This window comes from Triturus cristatus, chromosome 5_1, assembly GCF_964204655.1.
Source record: "Triturus cristatus chromosome 5_1, aTriCri1.1, whole genome shotgun sequence".
In the NCBI taxonomy this organism is placed as follows: Eukaryota; Metazoa; Chordata; class Amphibia; order Caudata; family Salamandridae; genus Triturus; species Triturus cristatus.
In genome coordinates, this window is record NC_140587.1 from 300,257,222 (window position 1) to 300,278,306 (window position 21,085).

Below are 21,085 nucleotides of genomic sequence, written 5' to 3' on the forward strand. Positions count from 1 at the left end.
AAGTTGGAGGTAATTATCCGTCATCCATTGTGCCACCGCTGCCAAGCCCTCTCTGAACTTGGATGCCGCGATGGACGGGCTTTCCGAGAGGGTGACGACCAGCTGGGTGTCGTCGGCGTACGAAACCAGCGTGAGCCCCCACTCTTTGGCCACATCCGCAAGCGGCTGGACATATATATATATATATTTTTTTTCTCCTGTTAACCATGTAAAGCGCTCTGATACCCTCATGGGTCATGTTCGCGCTCTATAAAACACTAAAATAAATAAATAAATAAATTTAGAGAGAAATGGGGGGGCTGACACCTTGAAGGATCTGTCCTTAAGAAAGGATTGGAACCATGCGAGAGCGAGGCCAGTCACACCGGCTATCTCCAGACGTTTCAGAAGAATGTCGTGGGATACCGTGTCAAAGGCTGCGCTGAGATCTAGAAGGATCAGCGCAGCACTTTGACCGGAGTCTAAAATCATCCGGAGATGTTCGGTGGTGGCCAGTAGGGCAGATTCAGTACTATGGCCCGCTCGAAAGCTATTTTGGGATGGATCCAGGATTCCGTGGTGGTCCACATGTTTCGAGAGGATGCCATTGACATGGGCTTCTGCTATTTTAGATATCCAGGGGAGGAGGGATATTGGCCGGAAGTTTTCCGGCTTGGAAGGGTCCAGGGTGGGTTTTTTGATTATCGGTGATACCCACTCTTGCTTCCAAGCTATGGGTACAGAAGCAGAGGTGAAGGAAAGATTGAGGATATCCAGCATGGGGGGTAGGAAAAAGTCAATCGAGTCCAGGAAGTGAGAGGGGCTCATAGGGTCAGCTGGGGAGCCAGACTTCACTTTCTTGCAGAGTTTGGTCAGGTCAGCAGCCGTGATGGCAGGGATTTGGGTAAGAGGGGTGATGGTGGAAGCTGGTGTCTTAAGTTCTCCAGAGTGAGGAGGGTTCTGCAGAAAGGTCTCATAGATTTTTTGGACCTTTTCAACGAAGTATGTGGCCAGCTGCTCGCATTGTTCGTTGGATGAAATTTTGGGAGAGGGCGACCTAGGGTTTTGGAGTTCTTTGACTAGTTTAAAGATCACTTTAGATGGGTTCGGGTTGGAGCTAATTTTGTCAGCATAGAAAGTAGCGCGGATAGTGCTGATGGCTTTGTGATAGATTTTAAGCTTGGATAAATAGTTAGCCTTATCCTGATTGTCAACTTTTTCCTCCATTGACGCTCGGCTTTTTTACAGTCCTTACGCATCGCTTTAAGGGTATCATCGTACCACGGATTAGAGGGTGTGTTACGTCCTTTAGTCAGCTTGGCTGGGATGAGAGTGTCAAGCCCATTAGTAATCCAGGTAGTGAACGAGGTATAGGTCGCATCTATCTCCTGATTGGCTTCGCAGTGGAAATCTCCTAGGGTTTCATGAAGAGCGGGGGTGGAGAGTTTGTGCCAAGGTCTTTTTAAGCGACGGTTGGATTCAGTTTTATACTGACGTTTTGGTGCTGGGACCATTAGTTTGATGAGGTAGTGGTCCGTCCATCCCATGGGGGTGGGAATCTCTGTAACTGCCTCTTGGATGTTGGTGAAAATCGGGTCTAGGGTATGGCCGGCTGTATGGGTAGGAGCATGGATAAGAGAGTTAAGTTGCAGTGCCGAGAGATCTGCAAGAAGATTAGCGATTGTATGGTCATTAGTTAAATCAAAATGCAGGTTAAGGTCACCTAGAATCGTGAAATTGGCGGATTTGGTGATGAGCTCCGTGGACGTTTCGAGGAGGGCGTCAATGAACCTCGGGGACGGGCCTGGTGGGCGGTATATGTATAGACCAGATATCGTAGACTGAGGGCTAATGCTGATTTTAAATTGGGCGCATTCACAGTCTGGGAGAGATTCTTTGGTAAAAGAGCAGGTGAGGTGCTTTTTATAGATGACTGCGATGCCGCCGCCTCGAGTTTCACGGTTTATGGTGGCCAGGTGAAACTCATCTGGGAGCGTCAGGTTAGGGATGGTAGTTACGCCGTCTCGTAGCCATGTTTCGCAGAGAAAGAGGATGTCAGGATTTTCATCCAGTAAGAGTGAATTTACCTCTAGATGGTGTTTAGAGAGGGATCTGACATTGAGCTGTAGTATCGTCAGAGGCGGGGTTGTGGTTCTGGCACGGCCTCCCCACACGCGAGTAGGCATGCTGGTGGAAAAATGGCATCTATTGCAGTAGAGTTGCGAGTGGCCCAGGATGCCAGTAGCATCAGAGCATCTTTGGCTAGGGTTCATGCCAAGGAGTTCCTCACGGTCATATCGTATGAGCAAGTGGGGCCTGGTTAGACCAGGGGGACTGGCGACTGGCGATGTCGTGGCGATGACGGGCGCAGACGGGCTTGCCTTAGGCGCACCTTCGGCACGCAAACGGCGCTCCCGCTGCGCTCGTCCGCTGCGCTTCCGGTGACAGCACATGATGTAGGGGGGTAGGGGGCGTGGCCTTCAGGGGGCGTGGCCTCAGTCCTCGCCAAGATTGGCGTTTTGTCCGAGATTGGTTCGGTTACGAGTCAGCGCTAGTTCCGCTGCTCGCTGTGCTTTAGAAAAGGTGAGTGCCCTGGCGCTTTACTAGCGTGTGGTGAGTTTTAAAATCAACAAGTTATTTCCGTGACACAAAAAGAAGTTTTAACAGTTCTAAAAGCTCCCGGCTTCCGCCTCAGGAGTGCGCGATAGTCTGACTTAGGCGCTAGTGGTCAGCGCTTTAAGTACTGCGACAGGGGGGCGTGGCCTTCAGGGGGCGTGGCCTCAGTCCTCGCCGAGATTGGCATTTTGTCCGAGATTGGTTCGGTTACGAGTCAGCGCTAGTTCCGCTGCTCGCTGTGCTTTAGAAAAGGTGAGTGCCCTGGCGCTTTACTAGCGTGTGGTGAGTTTTAAAATCAACAAGTTATTTCCGTGACACAAAAAGAAGTTTTAACAGTTCTAAAAGCTCCCGGCTTCCGCCTCAGGAGTGCGCGATAGTCTGACTTAGGCGCTAGTGGTCAGCGCTTTAAGTACTGCGACAGGGGGGCGTGGCCTTCGGGGGCGTGGCCTCAGTCCTCGCCGAGATTGGCGTTTTGTCCGAGATTGGTTCGGTTACGAGTCAGCGCTAGTTCCGCTGCTCGCTGTGCTTTAGAAAAGGTGAGTGGCCTGGCGCTTTACTAGCGTGTGGTGAGTTTTAAAATCAACAAGTTATTTCCGTGACACAAAAAGAAGTTTTAACAGTTCTAAAAGCTCCCGGCTTCCGCCTCAGGAGTGCGCGATAGTCTGACTTAGGCGCTAGTGGTCAGCGCTTTAAGTACTGCGACAGGGGGGCGTGGCCTTCAGGGGGCGTGGCCTCAGTCCTCGCCGAGATTGGCGTTTTGTCCGAGATTGGTTCGGTTACGAGTCAGCGCAGCACAAATCTTTTAAGTATCTAAGGATTTCACACCGTATTATCAAAACATTTCTGTGCTCTAGCACGCATTTGTGGGTTAGGATATTTTTCCTATTTCTGAAAAGATAAACTTCGATAAGCTAATCTGAAAGTGTTACTCTTTAAAGAAGCTGCATGTACACAGTAGAAAGGTCTTTTCATTACAAGGGGGTTACAAGAGGATTAGGATAGCACTGAGAAGAAATAGTGACTAAATAACGCCAATAAACTCTGTACCTAGAAGTAAATATTCCCCTTTCAGAAGACCTGCCCTTGTGGATACTGATGTTCAGGGGGATGAATGGCATCAACAGTTTATGACAACGAGGTAGTAAGGAGAAGCTCATCACTTTGAACCATACCTCTAGTGGATCTTTTATAGAAGAGGCCCCTTCACATTTCCAGCTCTCCTTCCATCACTGTATCCAGCCATCCTTTCACTACTGGTACAAAAGGGGGTGGTGATGGACGGAGCGTCAGAACCAATCAAACACTCACACCCAGTCAACAGATCTGGGTTTGATCCATCACCGTTCTTTAGCCCACTCTGCCACCCCAGTTCAGACATGGCCATATGCAAATCAGTCTGACCCTGTGCCTCATGGGAACAGTCCAGCCCGAACTGCCAAGCCATGCCTTCCCTGGACCGGAAACAAGCTTCCTAGGACCGGTTTCTGGCATTTCAGCCGTCTTCAGCCAGGCTTGCTTGAATCCAGTGGCAAAGTGAGCAAGGGACTCACGTCTGAGCATACCCTGCCAACTTATGGCGAACAAAGCGGTACAAAAGGGGGTGGTGATGGACGGAGCGTCAGAACCAATCAAACACTCACACCCAGTCAACAGATCTGGGTTTGATCCATCACCGTTCTTTAGCCCACTCTGCCACCCCAGTTCAGACATGGCCATATGCAAATCAGTCTGACCCTGTGCCTCATGGGAACAGTCCAGCCCGAACTGCCAAGCCATGCCTTCCCTGGACCGGAAACAAGCTTCCTAGGACCGGTTTCTGGCATTTCAGCCGTCTTCAGCCAGGCTTGCTTGAATCCAGTGGTAAAGTGAGCAAGGGACTCACGTCTGAGCATACCCTGCCAACTTATGGCGAACAAAGCGGTACAAAAGGGGGTGGTGATGGACGGAGCGTCAGAACCAATCAAACACTCACACCCAGTCAACAGATCTGGGTTTGATCCATCACCGTTCTTTAGCCCACTCTGCCACCCCAGTTCAGACATGGCCATATGCAAATCAGTCTGACCCTGTGCCTCATGGGAACAGTCCAGCCCGAACTGCCAAGCCATGCCTTCCCTGGACCGGAAACAAGCTTCCTAGGACCGGTTTCTGGCATTTCAGCCGTCTTCAGCCAGGCTTGCTTGAATCCAGTGGCAAAGTGAGCAAGGGACTCACGTCTGAGCATACCCTGCCAACTTATGGCGAACAAAGCGGTACAAAAGGGGGTGGTGATGGACGGAGCGTCAGAACCAATCAAACACTCACACCCAGTCAACAGATCTGGGTTTGATCCATCACCGTTCTTTAGCCCACTCTGCCACCCCAGTTCAGACATGGCCATATGCAAATCAGTCTGACCCTGTGCCTCATGGGAACAGTCCAGCCCGAACTGCCAAGCCATGCCTTCCCTGGACCGGAAACAAGCTTCCTAGGACCGGTTTCTGGCATTTCAGTTCGGGCTGGACTGTTCCCATGAGGCACAGGGTCAGACTGATTTGCATATGGCCAAGTCTGAACTGGGGTGGCAGAGTGGGCTAAAGAACGGTGATGGATCAAACCCAGATCTGTTGACTGGGTGTGAGTGTTTGATTGGTTCTGATGCTCCGTCCATCACCACCCCCTTTTGTACCGCTTTGTTCGCCATAAGTTGGCAGGGTATGCTCAGACGTGAGTCCCTTGCTCACTTTGCCACTGGATTCAAGCAAGCCTGGCTGAAGACGGCTGAAATGCCAGAAACCGGTCCTAGGAAGCTTGTTTCCGGTCCAGGGAAGGCGTGGCTTGGCAGTTCGGGCTGGACTGTTCCCATGAGGCACAGGGTCAGACTGATTTGCATATGGCCAAGTCTGAACTGGGGTGGCAGAGTGGGCTAAAGAACGGTGATGGATCAAACCCAGATCTGTTGACTGGGTGTGAGTGTTTGATTGGTTCTGATGCTCCGTCCATCACCACCCCCTTTTGTATCCTTTCACTACTGATTCATCCATTTTTTCATCCTTGCACCCATTATCCAGCCGCGGTCCGTGCAGGTAACAGCAGTGGGGCTGCGTGGGGGGGAGGGATTTCGAGGGACGATGCAGAGGGAAAATTGATTATTTATTTTCCCTCTGCATCGTCCATCGAAATCCCCCCACACACGGCCCCACCGCTGTTACCTGCACGGACCGCAGCTGCCATCATCCACCCACTAATCTATTGTTTTACCCATAATCCATCCATCCTTCATTTGCCCCATCTGTTCTTTCCCATGCCATCCATCCACCCATAATTCCACCCTTCTATTCAAACTTTCACTCTTTCAACTGTCATTCACTCTCCCAGCTATCAGCCATCCATTCTTTCACTCTCTTTTTTTCCTCTTCGCGCTTATTTATTTTCACCCTTTGTTCTTTTCCTGTGTCTCACTTTTCTTACTTTCACCCCTCATTCCTTTAATGTTTTTTCTCCATTTTTTCCTTCCTTTCTTCCTTTTTTTACTTACTTTGAGAGGCTGGCTTGGTATATGAGGCACCCTGCACCAATCCAGACAACACTTTTGGTGATTTTAGTGGTCTTAGACAACCTTAGAAAACTCTCTAAGTGATAACTGTGAAGAGCAGCCATCAGGCTTAGTCGAGCAGGAGTGTAAAGCAGCTTGTTTTACCAGAACCTAATCTTATAGGTACAGATTAGGTGAAAAAGAACCACACAGTGTATTTATGAAAATATGTATTTATTAAAAGACACTCACTAACACATACAGATATCTCCTAACCGGAGATATACACAATGCACACAATACTTTTCAATAGAAACAGGTAAGTAGCACAGGATATACAGTGGTCACCAGGGGGAGACCAAACCATATACTAAAATAGTGGTATGCGAACCACGACTCGAGTCAAGACTATACCCAGAAGACGTAGAAGTGCCGAGCACCCAAGGAACCACCCGAGGTAAGTAACAAGGAGCCCCACGGAGGCCGTGTGCAGAGTGGGAACATGACCACGGGCTCAGTACGAGTCAATGGGTAAGTCGCAATTGCAATTTTAAAGAAGGGCCCTTCCCAGTGAAAACCCCATGAGAGACAGAAGGTTGGAGAGCCACCGCACCCGTGGATACCTTAGGAACCAGGTTAGCTATCCCAGGGAAGCCGGGTGCATAGGTGTGAATTAGTGTTGGAAACCGCCATCGAAATCAATGGAGGACTTCAGGAAGATGCCGCTGCTGGAGAAGGTGAAAGTGTCCGATAGAACCCAAAGGTGGATTCAAGTTGAGAAGTACCTGCAATCAGAGGGAACAGAGTCTATGCCAACCAGGAGTGACGAGGAGGCACGGAAGACTAATGCCCACCGATGTCGAGTGTTGCAGGATAGATGACGGTGACCTTGGAGCTGCAGCTGTGAGGACCAGGCGACGCTGCGGAGGACAAGGAGCCGTTCACAAGCTTTCCCACGACGGATGTTGAGAGTTGAGGGGTCAGTGTCCGTCGAGAGCACCAACAAACCTTGGCAACTGCAAACAAAATGGAAAGCGAAGAAGGTCACCACAAGCAGGGCCGTCAGGGCAGGCCTGAGCAATCAGGGGAGCCCACAGAATTCAAAGGTGACTCTCAAAAGGAGTCGCAAGAGGACCTCGAGCAGCCCACCAAAGAAGCAAGCCCACAATGTAAGTGATGCGGTGAGGACAAAGATCTTGGTCACTGGACGTGCTTGAGGTGAGGGCTACTTGGAGCCCGAAGATCTTGATGGAAGGAAGCCAACAACCTTTGGCAACGGCAAGTCGACGTGGTGCACAGGGGTTTGGTTCCTGCAGCTCCAACAAGGGATACTGGCCTTAAACTTGGTGAGAGTATAGGGCAGGCCTCGAGGGGTGTGAAGAACCACCACCTGTGTTGCTGAGCCTTTCATAGTCATTTGGAGCCCAGGATCAGCAGACCGGTCAGCTTAGTTGCAGTGCCTGCAGGTGCAGGGAAGTGACTCCTTTACTTCAAGGGAGTTTCCTTCAGGTGTCTTGGATGCCCACAGGCCTTTGGAAGGTTCATCTATGGAGCACAGGCACGGACGTTGCAGCAGATAAGCAGGACGATGAGATCAGGAGCAGCCGGAGTCTTCCCAGTTGCAGCCTTGATGCACAGAATGAAGTCCAGCAAAGAGTCCAGAGTGCCCAGACGGTGTTATCTCGAAATGAATCTTGTCCCACGACAAATCTAGGGACCCACTCGAGGTAAGCCCTTAAGTACCCTAAGGAAAGAACTGGTACACCAGGTTTGTTAGTTGTTGTATAAAATGTATATTGCATTTCTCTTGAAATACCAATAAACACATTTTCAAAACAAAAGTACCCTAAGGAAAGGGTTGGGACGATTCAGGGTTCTCTGGGGAGGGGTTGGACAGTGGGGAGGATACTCCCATGTCCTTTGTCCAGTTTTGCCCCAGAGCAGGAGCCAACGGATCCCTGGACTGGTTTGAAATGGACTATGCAAGGGGGGCACCAAATGTGCCCCTCAAGCAGACTGAGTGGCGCTAACAAGCGCTCCCACCCGGACCCTATATACTAAACCCTGTCTGGGAGGTGGTCACAACTCCCTGTGACAGAATGCCTATTGTTCTGCCTTTCCCTGCGCGAGCCTGGCTCAGCAGCAGGAAGGCAGAATCGTGTCTCTGGTCCGCAGCAACCATTTTGTGCTGTCCGGGTCAAGGAGGCTGGCACCGGGAGCACTGAGAGCCTAACAGGGCTCTTCCAGTGCTTGGAATTATACCTCCCACACCGTTTACAGTGTGGGAAGTATAATTCCAACATGTTTGATACCAAACATGATAGGGTTCGTTCCAGCAAGTTTCGAGATGGTCATCGTGTAATGACGCGATGCCCCTCTATATGTTATATAGCTGTCGCACTTACAGCCTGGGAGAATGGACTCCGTAGTCTGTAAAGGTGTCCTGCTCATGAAGGGTTCCCTCACACTTAGAACCGAGCACCCTGCCTTCAGGATTGGAAGGCCTGCTGTATGGGTGACTTATAGGTTTTAAGTGCAGTCATCTTAGATATAGGACAACTATATCTTTCGTAAGTGGAGCTACCACCAGCTTACACAGGCTGCAATGGCAGGCCTGTAGTTACAGATTGAGTGGTCTTCCATGGGTGGCATAATACATGCTTCAGCCCATTGGGAACCCCTGCTGTACCTATGCCCTTGGTACCACAGTACCATATACTAGGGTCTTACAAGGGTACACCAGTGTCCAATCTGGGAGGTACCTAAGTACTTACCATAACCAATTTACGGGAGAAAGCACAGAGATTGGGCTCTTGATTAGCAGGATCCCAGTCAGACTCGTCAGAAACAGCTTAGCACCAGGCAAAAAGTGGGGATAACCATAAAATCAGATCCTACTTTCCTACACTTACTAACTCCCTCTCCTTTATCGTTCTTTTCTCTGTCATAAACAGCCTTTCTTCTTACCTTCTTTACGCTCCTTTATTCTCCATGTTTTTTTCTTTTTATGTTTCCATCACTGTACTTTGCTCAGTTGGCAGTCCTTTCCCCACCACACCTCTTATATTACCTTACACTGCCTGACTCATCCCAAACCTCTCATTCTACTTTGGCCTCCCACACACCCTTTCCAAACTCTTTCCTCGTTTATCCAATTCATCCAGTTAACAGGCGCACTTATTCACCACTCCCATCTTCCCTTTACTAGTCCACTTCGATCAATCCATCCCTTTCAAAACAATGCCCCAAATACATGAGGGATCCACAGGGAAACAAACAAATATCACTTTTTACTAATCTGCTCGCTTCTTACCTCTAACTTTGGGTTCTGGAGAAGCATGCTACTCACCGCAAAGCTTTTCAATGCCTCATCAGGGGTAGTAAGTGCTATCTAAATACAATTTAGAATTACAATTTATGAGCTATTGTCTGCAGACACAAGATTGCTCTGAAGAATAATTACGTTTTAGTTCTCCTGTGCTACCTCCTTTATTGCTGCTGAAGTGAGCGATTCATAACATCACTGTGTAACGACCACAAAATGCCCCTGGTCATTGCCCCAATGAATATAATGCAAATACTATTTCAGTGTAATGTACTACCAGGCAGAGTGAAGCATTGCAATATACCATGGGTCCCTTTATATCAAAGCGACTTCCTGATTGTGTCATATATACCAGTGGGATGAGTCCAGTGGAGGTGTGTGATCATGCACTTTGAAGATGTCATCTTTTTCCGGCTTACTTTTCCCTCGGACTTTGCCTCACAAAACATTAAGGCTTGCACTGAAGTGTGTTTCCGTTGAAGTGCTTCAATATACCCTCTCAGGAGTTCTGCATTAAGTGCTCTTTTCAGGGCTCCTCCACCATTGGGTAGAGCAGGCAGATTCTTGCTTTTTCTCAGCTAAAGGGGTTTGTGTGTAAGAGCTTCAAATCACTGTACATCAGAGGACAAGACAGAAGTATTTCACTGTTCCCTGGAATGGCCAGGGCACAGACTCTCATATCCTGGAAGAAACCATCACCCATGCCAGGTGAATTGCCAGATTTTATGCAGAGCTGACCCAGGAAAGGGTCTGTGAAGTGGCCCAAGGTGTGGCATTCAGTGATAAAGTCCCCATCCTTACATGGTGGAATTTAAGGCCCCTGGAATAAACATTGAATTATCTTTTAAACTAGGTCACCCACCGGAAATATGCCTTCCTACTTCCACAAATCTCCCACTTATCTGCCTGTCTCCAAAATTGGCATATGCATTTGTAAAGTACACATTCATCTGGGTGCTGAATCACAGATGTCTCTTGTTACACAAACACATTTTTCTCTATTTATCAACCTCTAAAGGATGAAAGGCTGAGTGGGTCCACTAGGACTTGAACCTATGGTGTACCTATGCCCTTGGTCACACACAGTTGCCTCCTGTGGATGGATCAGTCCACAGGGTCTCTAGACCAGCTTAGTCGACTAAGCTGATGTCCTCCTTTCATAAACCTTTCACCCTCTACCTTTCTCTGGGACTCCCTTTGCCTTGTCCTTGGATAAAAGATTGTAGGCTTCTTTTTGGTGCTTTCATTCCAGAACAAGAATGCCCTCAGCAGTGCCCACAACACAAACGTTATTGTTCAGCTAGAAAAAGGCTACATATTTCAAAACAATAGTCTTTTTTAATTGTGTTTAAAACTACCGTAAAAACAACTACATGTGGTATTATTATGAGTTCTGGCAGTGTTCCAGATTTAGCACTCCTTCCATGCTGCCACAGCTTATATAAATATGTGGTTTTATTGTGGTGTGTGGTCGCTGAACATTGCCTGTTGGCACACGTTTAGTTCTCTGCTATTGTAAAGCAAGAAGGGACGGGTCGGTAACATTCTCGACATTGTGTAAGGATATACTGGTACTGGCATGAGCGTGCTTCCTGTCCTCTCACGTCCCAGCTAGAAAACCAGGCTAAAATGTATCGAGCCCTAGGGGAGTGGAGAAGCAATTTGCATGAAACCATAGGGATCCACTTGAGGTTAGTAAAGCAAACAAAGAAAAAGCTTTAAGGAAAGTTAACGAGAGTTCCAGAGCGAGGCAGTTTGAACATTCAAGTCTCTTTGTACTAAGCCAGCTGTAGCAGTTACCATGAGATGAAATGACGTCATGATAAGTGCCAGAATGAATGGGTGGTGGGGAGTCCTCACAACCATGAGACACACTCAGAACCTGATGATAGAGTAAATTTGGAATCCTTCCTGAAGAGCGTTCACGAATTAGACACTTGAAGAAGAATGTCAGGCAACCTCTCATTTTAGTTGAGGTTTGTGAGTTTCCTTTATTGTGGGATCTCAGAAGGAGACTTCTTTTGGGGGTATGAATACTAAACAGCAGTTGGCATCCAGGAATGGTGCCTAGTTAAAGTCAATCCGATTTTTATTGTGAACCTTTCAAATGATGTACAAGAATAAAAAGGAATACTACCACAATAGCTGATGCTCTAATTTAGAGGCGCATGTTCAGATCTAGGTTTTGTTTACTCTGCATCACACATTTACTCATGAGATGCGTGTGGACAAGTCAAAAATTCTTGGTGAAATCTAGGAGGCTGATTTAATGAATTTAAATGTTTAGGCATAGCTGCTTTAGTTCTTAAAATGAAGTACCTGACTCACAAATTTAGAAGTGCTGTTTTGAAGTAAAAAACTCAAGTCTTAGTACCAAAATCATGACTGGCTGAATTTTAATCTTGCAAATGGGAGTTGTTAATCTACTACATTCAGAACTTAAGGGTTATGGGCGGGTTTGCTGCATTTCAGGTGTGCCAATGTGTAAAAGTAGTTGAACACTTACTAACTTGTATCTTTGAGGGTGTCCCCATTGCCTTTGGAGGCAGTTCTCCAACCTACAAGGGCTCATAAATGTATTTGTCTGTAAAGGTAGTAGTAAGTGCTTTTCAGAGAAGCAAAGGGGAGTGAACACCTCTAAATTTGGGAGTGATGGTTCCAGTAGCGGTCCGTGGAGGGAGTTCGGTGGGGCAGTGAGGCGGGGCGGGGAAATGTAAACACCGGAATATGGATGAACGGAGGTAAGTACACATTTAAATAAATAAAACTAATTTAGTTGCGCGGGCTGCATCGCATTTCGCACCAGAAAAAGAAAGTTTAGCCCTGGTATGGGCTTGTGAACATTTCCATGTATTACTATACGGAAAACCTTTTGCGCTGGTAACTGGTCATCAAGCTTTATTCACTATATTTGGCAATCCAAATGCCAAAAAACCTCCTCATATGAACGATCGGAACTACGGTTACAAAAGTATAATTATACCCTTGTGCATCATCCAGGGAAGGATCAGAACCCTGCTGACTACTTTTCCAGAGTGCCTATACAAGATCACAGGTACTCCATCTAAGACAGCTGAGGCCTATATTAACTTAACTGTAAAATCAAACACACCAGCTGCCATTTCCTTAGCCCAGATTAATACTGCCATGATAGTGACATGTTAAAGATGAAGGATCTTATTATGCATCAGTCATGGAACCAACACACTCGACCGCTCACCAGTGATGGTGAATATAAAAAATTCCAAAATATCAAGGATGAACTGTCCATAACTCAGGAAGGAGTTCTAGTACTAAGGTCTGCTACAAAATAATTGAAGTGGCACATTAAGGACATTGTGGAATCGTTGCCACAAAACTAGCTCTCTGAGACCAAGTCTGGTTTTCTTATTTTGATATATATCACACTAAGGGGTACGAATGGTGGAGAAAGATAAAGCATCAGACATCACTGACTCCAAATGAATGTATCTCACAAAAAGTGATGAAATGCTGATGTCCTAAGAAGGAGACATGTGTGTATGAGGAAGGGAGGCCAAGAAAATAATACTTTTAAAGACGAGAACCCTCACTCACCCGAGGGTGACATGCTTCATCATTGGGTCCCCTCTTGCACACTGTAACCGCAAGGTATACAGTGTGGGCTACAACTCTCAAAAAAGGGGACAAGAGAGGAGCGTGAGGTGTTTTGATGGGGGTATCCAAAGTGACAGGGGGAGTAAGGGGCAGAGTGTGAAATGAAACAGTGTGTAGGTAAGTAAAACTAGCTACAGGGTAACAAAATCAATTTTAATAGTAGTTCCCATCAGCTAGGATTAAAATGAAGTGATCTAGGATTTACAAAATATCCTAGTAATTGGTGGTCGACATGTTTCTGCCAGATGACTTAATTGTTCGCGGCATTCATCAGGACCTCTCAATATATCACTCTGCTCGTGTAATCAAAATAAATGAGTTACAGACCATACTCGTTGGTAGGTTATAAATGACAAAAGGACCAGCAGCAGTCCGGTACAGTGTCTCTGAAAAAAATTCACAGTTCATTGTCATTTATACCAACTTAAAAGGTCAACCTCCACATACCAAAAGACACACCACACACGTGAAATGTGTTGCACACGTGATAAAACCACAAATCATTCTGGTGAGTGAGTATATTCTAGGAACTCACCTAGGGGTAATATTAATTTACCTCTACCTTGCGACGAATGGTGCTAAAGAGCACAGATTGCTAGAAAGATAAAAGACTGGTTCAAAATGGTTTTCATATGTTGCACGAAAAAACATATAGACTAATAGATAAGTATTGCTCTCAATCGGTATAGTGTGGCAAGCACTATGTAAAATTCACCCAAACAGCAGTATTTCAAATAAAAATTAGATTGTTCTCATGTCCCAAAAGAAAGGAAAGGGGAGGGTGGAGGGGTGTGACACGCATTCACTTCACGCCACGTGTCACATGTAGATGTATGGGACGGACTGTATGTCAAATTACAATCGTCTGTATGTAGAAAGACACACATAAAGATCAATATTCACAAAGAGTGGGTCCAGAGTGTCACTCGCCCGCTCCCAGCTCTTAGAATCATAGAGTTTGACAATACAGGTTAAGGTAGTGAAAACTGCACTGACCCGATTTGAAAATGCACTCGATATCTCAGACACCCATAACCTTGCCGGTTTCCCCCGCTCACTCCAGGGCGTCACTCGCCCGATCCCAGCTCTCAGAATTATCGGTTTTGACAATACAGGTTAAGTTAGTGAAAAGGCACTCGATAACTCCAACACCCATAACAATACCGGTTTACCACACTCACTCCCTTAATTACCTTCCGTTAGTCTGTCTCAGCCTAATTAGAGCACCAACCCGCTGGGGAGAGGCTGCGCGTCTCGCAGTGGTTATGACAGCTCCCGTGTATCTTCGTGAGTGCGTAAACCCGGAAGTGCAGCAAATAACTTCCGGGCAGCGCAGAATCATGGGAAATGTAGTTTGCTGTAAAGCGGAGGCGCCAGACACGATTGGAATACAGCACAATACGCCGTATTGAGGCTATAGTAATTGTTACCACCAATTTAACATTGAAAAATGTTATGTGTCCAAGTACAACAGAATGACAAACCCAGGACGTCTAGTGTTGCCTCCGTGTGATATGTCGTAAAGTCAGCAAAAACGGGAGCTCTATACAAAAAGGGGGGGGCTATATGACCACAGTCATACACATGCAGATATGGTGGCTAAATAAATGGAAGCACTCCATAAAATCGTTCCAAAACGTGGAGCCAGATGCCAAATCCAAAACACATAGTATTGGTAATTGCATATGTAATGCATGTATTAGGCTGTCTATCCCATAGGAAATCAGACCAGTAACGCAACATAAATGTGTGGTGTTGTGCGGCAACTACAAATGGGAGAAGATGATACAGGAGACCCGGAAGAGGTTACACAGAGCACCAGGGAATATCTTCATTCAGACCCCTCAAGTGGCTTTTGAGACGGAACACCCACCGTTGTTCACGGCGGAATAGAACTTGTTCCAATGGTCCCATATTAACATCATAATGAGGTTTGTCAATAATGACCCATTGAAGGTCGTTTTCTGTGTGGCCCTGCTCAAGGTAATGCCTAGTCATGCGTGTATTCGATTTTTTGCATCGGATGGTACTACGATGCTCAGTAATTCTTTGTCGTACTTTGCGACATGTCATTCCAATGTAAATCAAATTACAAGGGCACTTAATCATATATATAACCCCACTGGTGTTGCAGTTGGTGTGGTTATTCAATTTCCATGGTCTCCCCGGTAGAATGTCCAGCTCTGTAGTGTGACTGGTGAAGGGACAGCACGAACAGGATCCGCATGGAAAATGACCAACCACAGGATTAGTGTTCCATAGTGTTGACTGGCTGTTGTGATGTACAACAGTTCTTGGTCGTGTATGTACCATGAGGTCCTGCAAGTTACTGCTCCGTTTCAATGCAAACAGAGGTGAGTCCAATGTCAGCTTGCCTGTATTGAGTATGTGCCAATTCTTGTTGATGGCCCTTTTTACATTTGTAGTTAAGTTACTGAAAGTAGTCACACATACCAATCTATCTGATTTGGGTTTGGTGTATGTTTCCAGGAGTGCCCCCCTGTCATTGTTGCGTGCTCTTTTTGCCGCTCTTTTTACCAATTGTACTGGATAATGTCGTGCAGCTAGTTCATCAGTTAGCTTTTTGGCATGTTTATAATACTGCACCAATTCTGAACAATTTCTCCTCAGTCTAAGAAATTGACCGACTGGAAGGTTGGTAAGTAATGCCCTTGGGTGGAAGCTATGAAAGCTCAGTAGGGAGTTACGGGCCATCGGTTTCTGATATAGCTCAGTATGGATCCTCCCATCTTTGGGGTATAGTCGGAGGTCCAAGAAGGGAATGGAGAAGTTATTATTCTCACCAGTAAACCTCAAGTTAGTATCCCGTGTATTGAGCCATATAGAGAAGTCTTCTAGAGACTCCTGGTCACCTTCCCAGATGACCAGGATGTCATCTATATAGCGTTTCCACAGTTTCAGTTGGCCATGGTAAGGATTGTGTAGAGGATAGATGTGTTGAGTCTCAAAATTATGCATGTACAGGTTGGCCATACTAGGTGCACAGGTACTCCCCATGGAAGTACCAGTTGTTTGCCAATACAGTTGGCCTTCAAAACTAAAAAAGTTTTCTTTTAGTGCCAGTGAATATAAAAAATTCCAAAATATCAAGGATGAACTGTCCATAACTCAGGAAGGAGTTCTAGTACTAAGGTCTGCTACAAAATAATTGAAGTGGCACATTAAGGACATTGTGGAATCGTTGCCACAAAACTAGCTCTCTGAGACCAAGTCTGGTTTTCTTATTTTGATGGCAGGGTTGATAGGGAATTAAATGCTTACCATCCATGCAACAGCTTTTCTACAAAAATGATTCACCACACCTTGAAGATTTCAGAACTCCCAAAGCATGCATGGGAGAGATTAGCTATTGACTGTTTCGGTCCACTCGACAATGGACAACACCTGCTAGTGATTATGGATAAATACTCATGATTTTGATTAATTGAAGATATTTCATCTACTACTCAAAAGCGAGTCATTGAAAGACTAGATGGCATCTTTGCGACATGGGGTGTTCCAGCCATAGTGAAGTCTGACAATGGCCTGCCTTTCAACAGTCGAGAGTTTAAAGATGTCTTGGAACATTTGAATATAAAGCATCTGAAGAGCACACCTTTGCAGCCACAGGCCAACAAACTTGTTGAGCGTTTTAGGAATGTGCTAAAGAAAGCAGGGTAACATGCTATTCTTGAGAATCTCGATTTGAACACTGTGTTGAATTCTACTGTGAGAGCTTATCGTTTACCAACCCACTCGACCACAGGTGAAAGTCCTGCAACATTGATGTTCAGGAGAGCAATGAACACCAAGTTACCTCAATGGACCAACCAGAGAAAGAAAGATTAGACAGCGGCCAACAAGAAGGACTTGGTTAACAAACAAAAGATGAAAGTGTTTGCTGACAAAAGACAACATGCGAAAAACATTGTCTTTAAGAAAGTAGATCTTTGCCCGTACGACAAATGCGGAGAAGAAATGTGATGCTCCATTTGATGTAGAACCTTTTCAAGCGCTTTCTATTAGGAGGCACATGGTGACTACACACTGCCCTGGCAAGTCTATTACCAGATACTCTTCTCATTTCAGATACTTAACTGATAGTTCTTCAGATCTAACTGTTGAAGAAGATACTTAGTCGGAAACACCAGTGACTGCTGTTGCCTCTACACCGTTGAAGCAGATCCTGGATAGTAATGGTGACAGTTCCCAGTTTCCAAGAACAAGATCAAGTCGAACAATTATAGTACCGAAAAGATTGATCGAAGATATTTAATTGTTCATGTTTATATATGTCTATTTTGTAAAATTATATTTTTTTTTATTCAACAGAGGTGGAGATGTAGTGTCTTGTAGTTAGAAATAATGTAACCCTTATGGCACCTGATAGACTCCGTAGAACTGTGACGTGTTTGAACGGAATGCAATGAAGACTGGTTTAGAATGTTGAGTTCACAGTTACACGTAAACAAATGAAGATGTGTAATACTAAGCTCAGTGTGTGGCGTAGTCATTGGCGGGTACCCAGACTGGGGAGGACACTACACTTTGCTTGTAACAAGGTTTGTGATTTGACGCTATGATCCTTTTTGTAATCTGATTGTCATAATTGTGAGTAGGCCTGTATTTCCTTAACCAGCTCTTTTGTATTTACATAGGCTATACAAGGAGAATAATTTCCTACGACAGCAAAACGAACAAGTTTATAAAATGTGCAGACATGAAAGACAGAAGGATGCACCATGGCGCTACGGTAATCAGAAACAAGCTATACGTCACTGGCGGGCGATGCCTTACCACGGACAACACCATCGAAGATTCCAGCTCTTTTGACTGCTATGATCCTGAGACAGATACGTGGACATCCAAGGGGAAACTGCCACACAAACTTTTTGACCATGGATGTCTCACTCTCCAGTTTGTGCCTCAGGCTATAACTCAGTCCTGAGGTACCACAGTGCTGGCTGGTATTGCCTGAAGAGGTCTAGGTAGCATTCTAGGGCTGGGTGGAACCAATTGCAAAATACTGTATGCTGCAGGTCCGCAAATACACTGTGTTGCTATGAATACGTATTCAAAAAATGCACTTACATGCAATGTGTAGGTAGTTAGTTTTGGCAAATATTTACAGTTGTTAACTTGCCGTCTTCTTAGGTTAATTTGTAATTACTGAGGTAAGGTACAGAATCAAAAAAATGGTTCAAATAGAAAGTTGGTAAAACAAGAGAGGGTTACCCCCTGCTTAGTCTTGTTTAGAAGTGTATATAACTACAGTGAGTGATAAAGCGGAACAGGTGGCACATTGTACATCCACCAACAGTTAACACATCCAAACACAAAGGTACGGGGTACAGTGACAATACAGAACAATAATTATTGTTCCTTGAAGGCCACCCTAGGCTTTAAAACTAGATCCAAGCTATGATAAAGAAACCTCACCCATTTAATATGGCATGCTTCTTCATAAGCTTCCTATCAGGGTGGAATGACCTCCTCTTTGTGAGGAAGTTCTTAAAGTATGACAGCTGGATAGAGTGGGGATCCAGATATTAAAAATACCTTTGGATAAACCTGTGGAAATTACCTTTGTTGGTGGGTACCCTGGGTATACATAAAATCTTAAAAACAAAAAGGGGATGTTTTATGAGTACAGTGGCAAATACATCCAATTTATTGCCGACATGTTTCAATTCCTAACTGACGGCCTGTGAAAGGTCCAGGGCATTCATCAGGGCGATTAAGAGATAGGATCCCTATACAATTGGTGAGCACATCTGCATGCAGGTGAAAGAAGGATTGCCTACCTTCACCATGCAAAGGTGGTAACTCAACTGTGGGCTGGTGTTTACAGTATGGTCAGGACCAGGACGAGCACTTCCTCTAGTCATATATTCATCAAGGAATGTGGCCGGTTGGAAACCTAGTTCAGGGGGCACTTTCCTTGACTAATGTGTGACTACAAGAAGTGCTCGCCCTGTACCCGTTTCACTGTGCCCCTACTTTTGTGTTTGGACCTCACTACAAGTGCCCTGGTATATTGCGATCCCTATGTAAACAAATGTTTGCGTAGGCAACGTAAATATAAGTGTTACAATGTTTATCGCACCAGGGTGAAAAATGGCCTGTAAATACCGGGATATGTGGATTGTGGTGTAATGATCCCCAAAATCCATTTTGCTATGCCCCATTTAGAGGGCTAACCTCAAAATATGTGATAAGTATTGCACCTGTTAAATTCAGAACACCTCAAATTGTATTCTTCTGGCATCCAACACTAATGATCCCATAATTAGGCCCTAAGAGAAGTTTCAGTAACATAAATGATGACACCCTGAAACAATTGATGAGTCCCCCTAGAATTTCACTTAGGCTGCATGCCTTACTGATATACATAGGTTTTAGAATGAGATCATGCCCTTTCTGGGGTTTCATGTGTCTGCATTGCCCTCCTAGCTTAGTGACGCAGTGCTGTATTTGGAGTTAAAAGTAAAGGGTTGAATCTCGTTTCGCAGCATGCTTTAATTTGAGAATTAGGCTTGTCTTCTCGCAACTCTTTTGAGAACACGGGCGTCTCTAGAAAGGATGAGATGGGGCATGTGCCCCAACTCCATTTGTCCCGGCCCCTCATTGCGCCCCACCTCTACCGCTGTTGACTGTTGCTCTGTGCCAGGAGCAACACCGGGAGAAAGTCAAACACCACACCGTGCAGCACTACCTTTCAGTACAAAGCAGCGGTTCTTTGAGACGCTACATGTTTCACTGTATGAACATATATATAAATCTGGGTATGTGTGTGTGTCTGTCGTTGTGTGCATCGATAGCTGCATAAGCTGCATATATATAGATGCATACTATTATATACAAAGTCACATTAAACATTTTAAGCAAGGAAATATATACATTTTTATACATGTACACATATAAATGTGCATGAACGCATATGCACACACAAACTTTCCACATCGCCCTCTGTCCGTGGCCACACCCGCTCATCTGTGGCCCAGCGTGCCCACCTCCTCTCTCACAAATCCCTTCTTGATACGCCACTAATAGAGAAACACTTGAAATTTGACTTTGGAGGTCGATTGGTTCCTAATAAATATGGCCAGTTTATCAAGCACCAATAAAAATGTAGCCTAACTTGCACTTTATTAATTCCTTTCGAAAATACAGGTAAATGTAGAAGTGTGCATTGTTGTGAAATAAGAATGAAGTGAAATATCTCATAGCTGCAACTTCTACTGCAGAACTTTGGAACTAAGGTGACGCCATGCTTTGGAACTAAGGCGATGTAGCAGTAGTTAAATTACAGTTTTCATTAATATTAATCTCATATCTAATATATGGTAATTGAAGAGAGTCAGATGTTTGCAGTTTGTGGGTTAAATGTCAGGGACCAGCTTTAGTTTTATTTATGTTTCTACTTTCCTTTCTAGAAATCTCAGTCCTGTCTTGTTTTTATGAATGATAATATCGGCATGTATAACAGTTTAGGAATATTGTGGGAAGATAGGAGAGAGTGCGTAAGGTGAGCTCACATTTTCTCCTTAATGCAGTTTCCATACAGATGGGCCTTTTACTATCGTTACATGAAAAAGGCTCTTATAATCTGCTATTTCATTGCCACTTATCATATTCGTGTTTAACAAAAGTGTTTTCTAGTTTTCAACTCTGTAAAGTGGTTACCATATAATGTAAGCTCTGTTGTTGAATGAATTGCAATAAAGAATTTGAACCAAAAATAAATTGCACATTATCTGTAAAATAATATTTTAATGCCAGAATAAACAACTACCTCAGAACAAGCTGCAAGGGGTAAGTAAAAAGAAGGATTTTGGGGTGACCTTGGGGAAATGATCTGTGAAAGAAAGTCCTAATCTAAATAAACAAGAGTTTCAAATGAATATACCTCAAATACTCTCTGAGACAGCGTACGTAAATCTGAAATGTTGCAGCAGACAAGTTTACTCACAGTGTAGATGTTCTCTGCTGGAAAAGAGTCAATATGCACTGCT

The 21,085-nt window shown here is 45.3% G+C and overlaps 1 protein-coding gene across 1 annotated transcript in view; it reads left to right on the forward strand.

The window, feature by feature from the left end:
* KLHL38 (kelch like family member 38) overlaps positions 1-20,816 on the forward strand; it is a 75,594-nt gene extending 54,778 nt beyond the window's left edge. Inside the window, exon 4 of the mRNA XM_085604992.1 lies at positions 17,729-20,816. Within this exon, the coding sequence (XP_085461118.1) occupies positions 17,729-18,018 (290 nt within the window). The 3' untranslated portion in view covers positions 18,019-20,816. The remainder of the gene's footprint in view (positions 1-17,728) is intronic.
* The last annotated feature ends 269 nt before the right edge of the window (positions 20,817-21,085 follow it).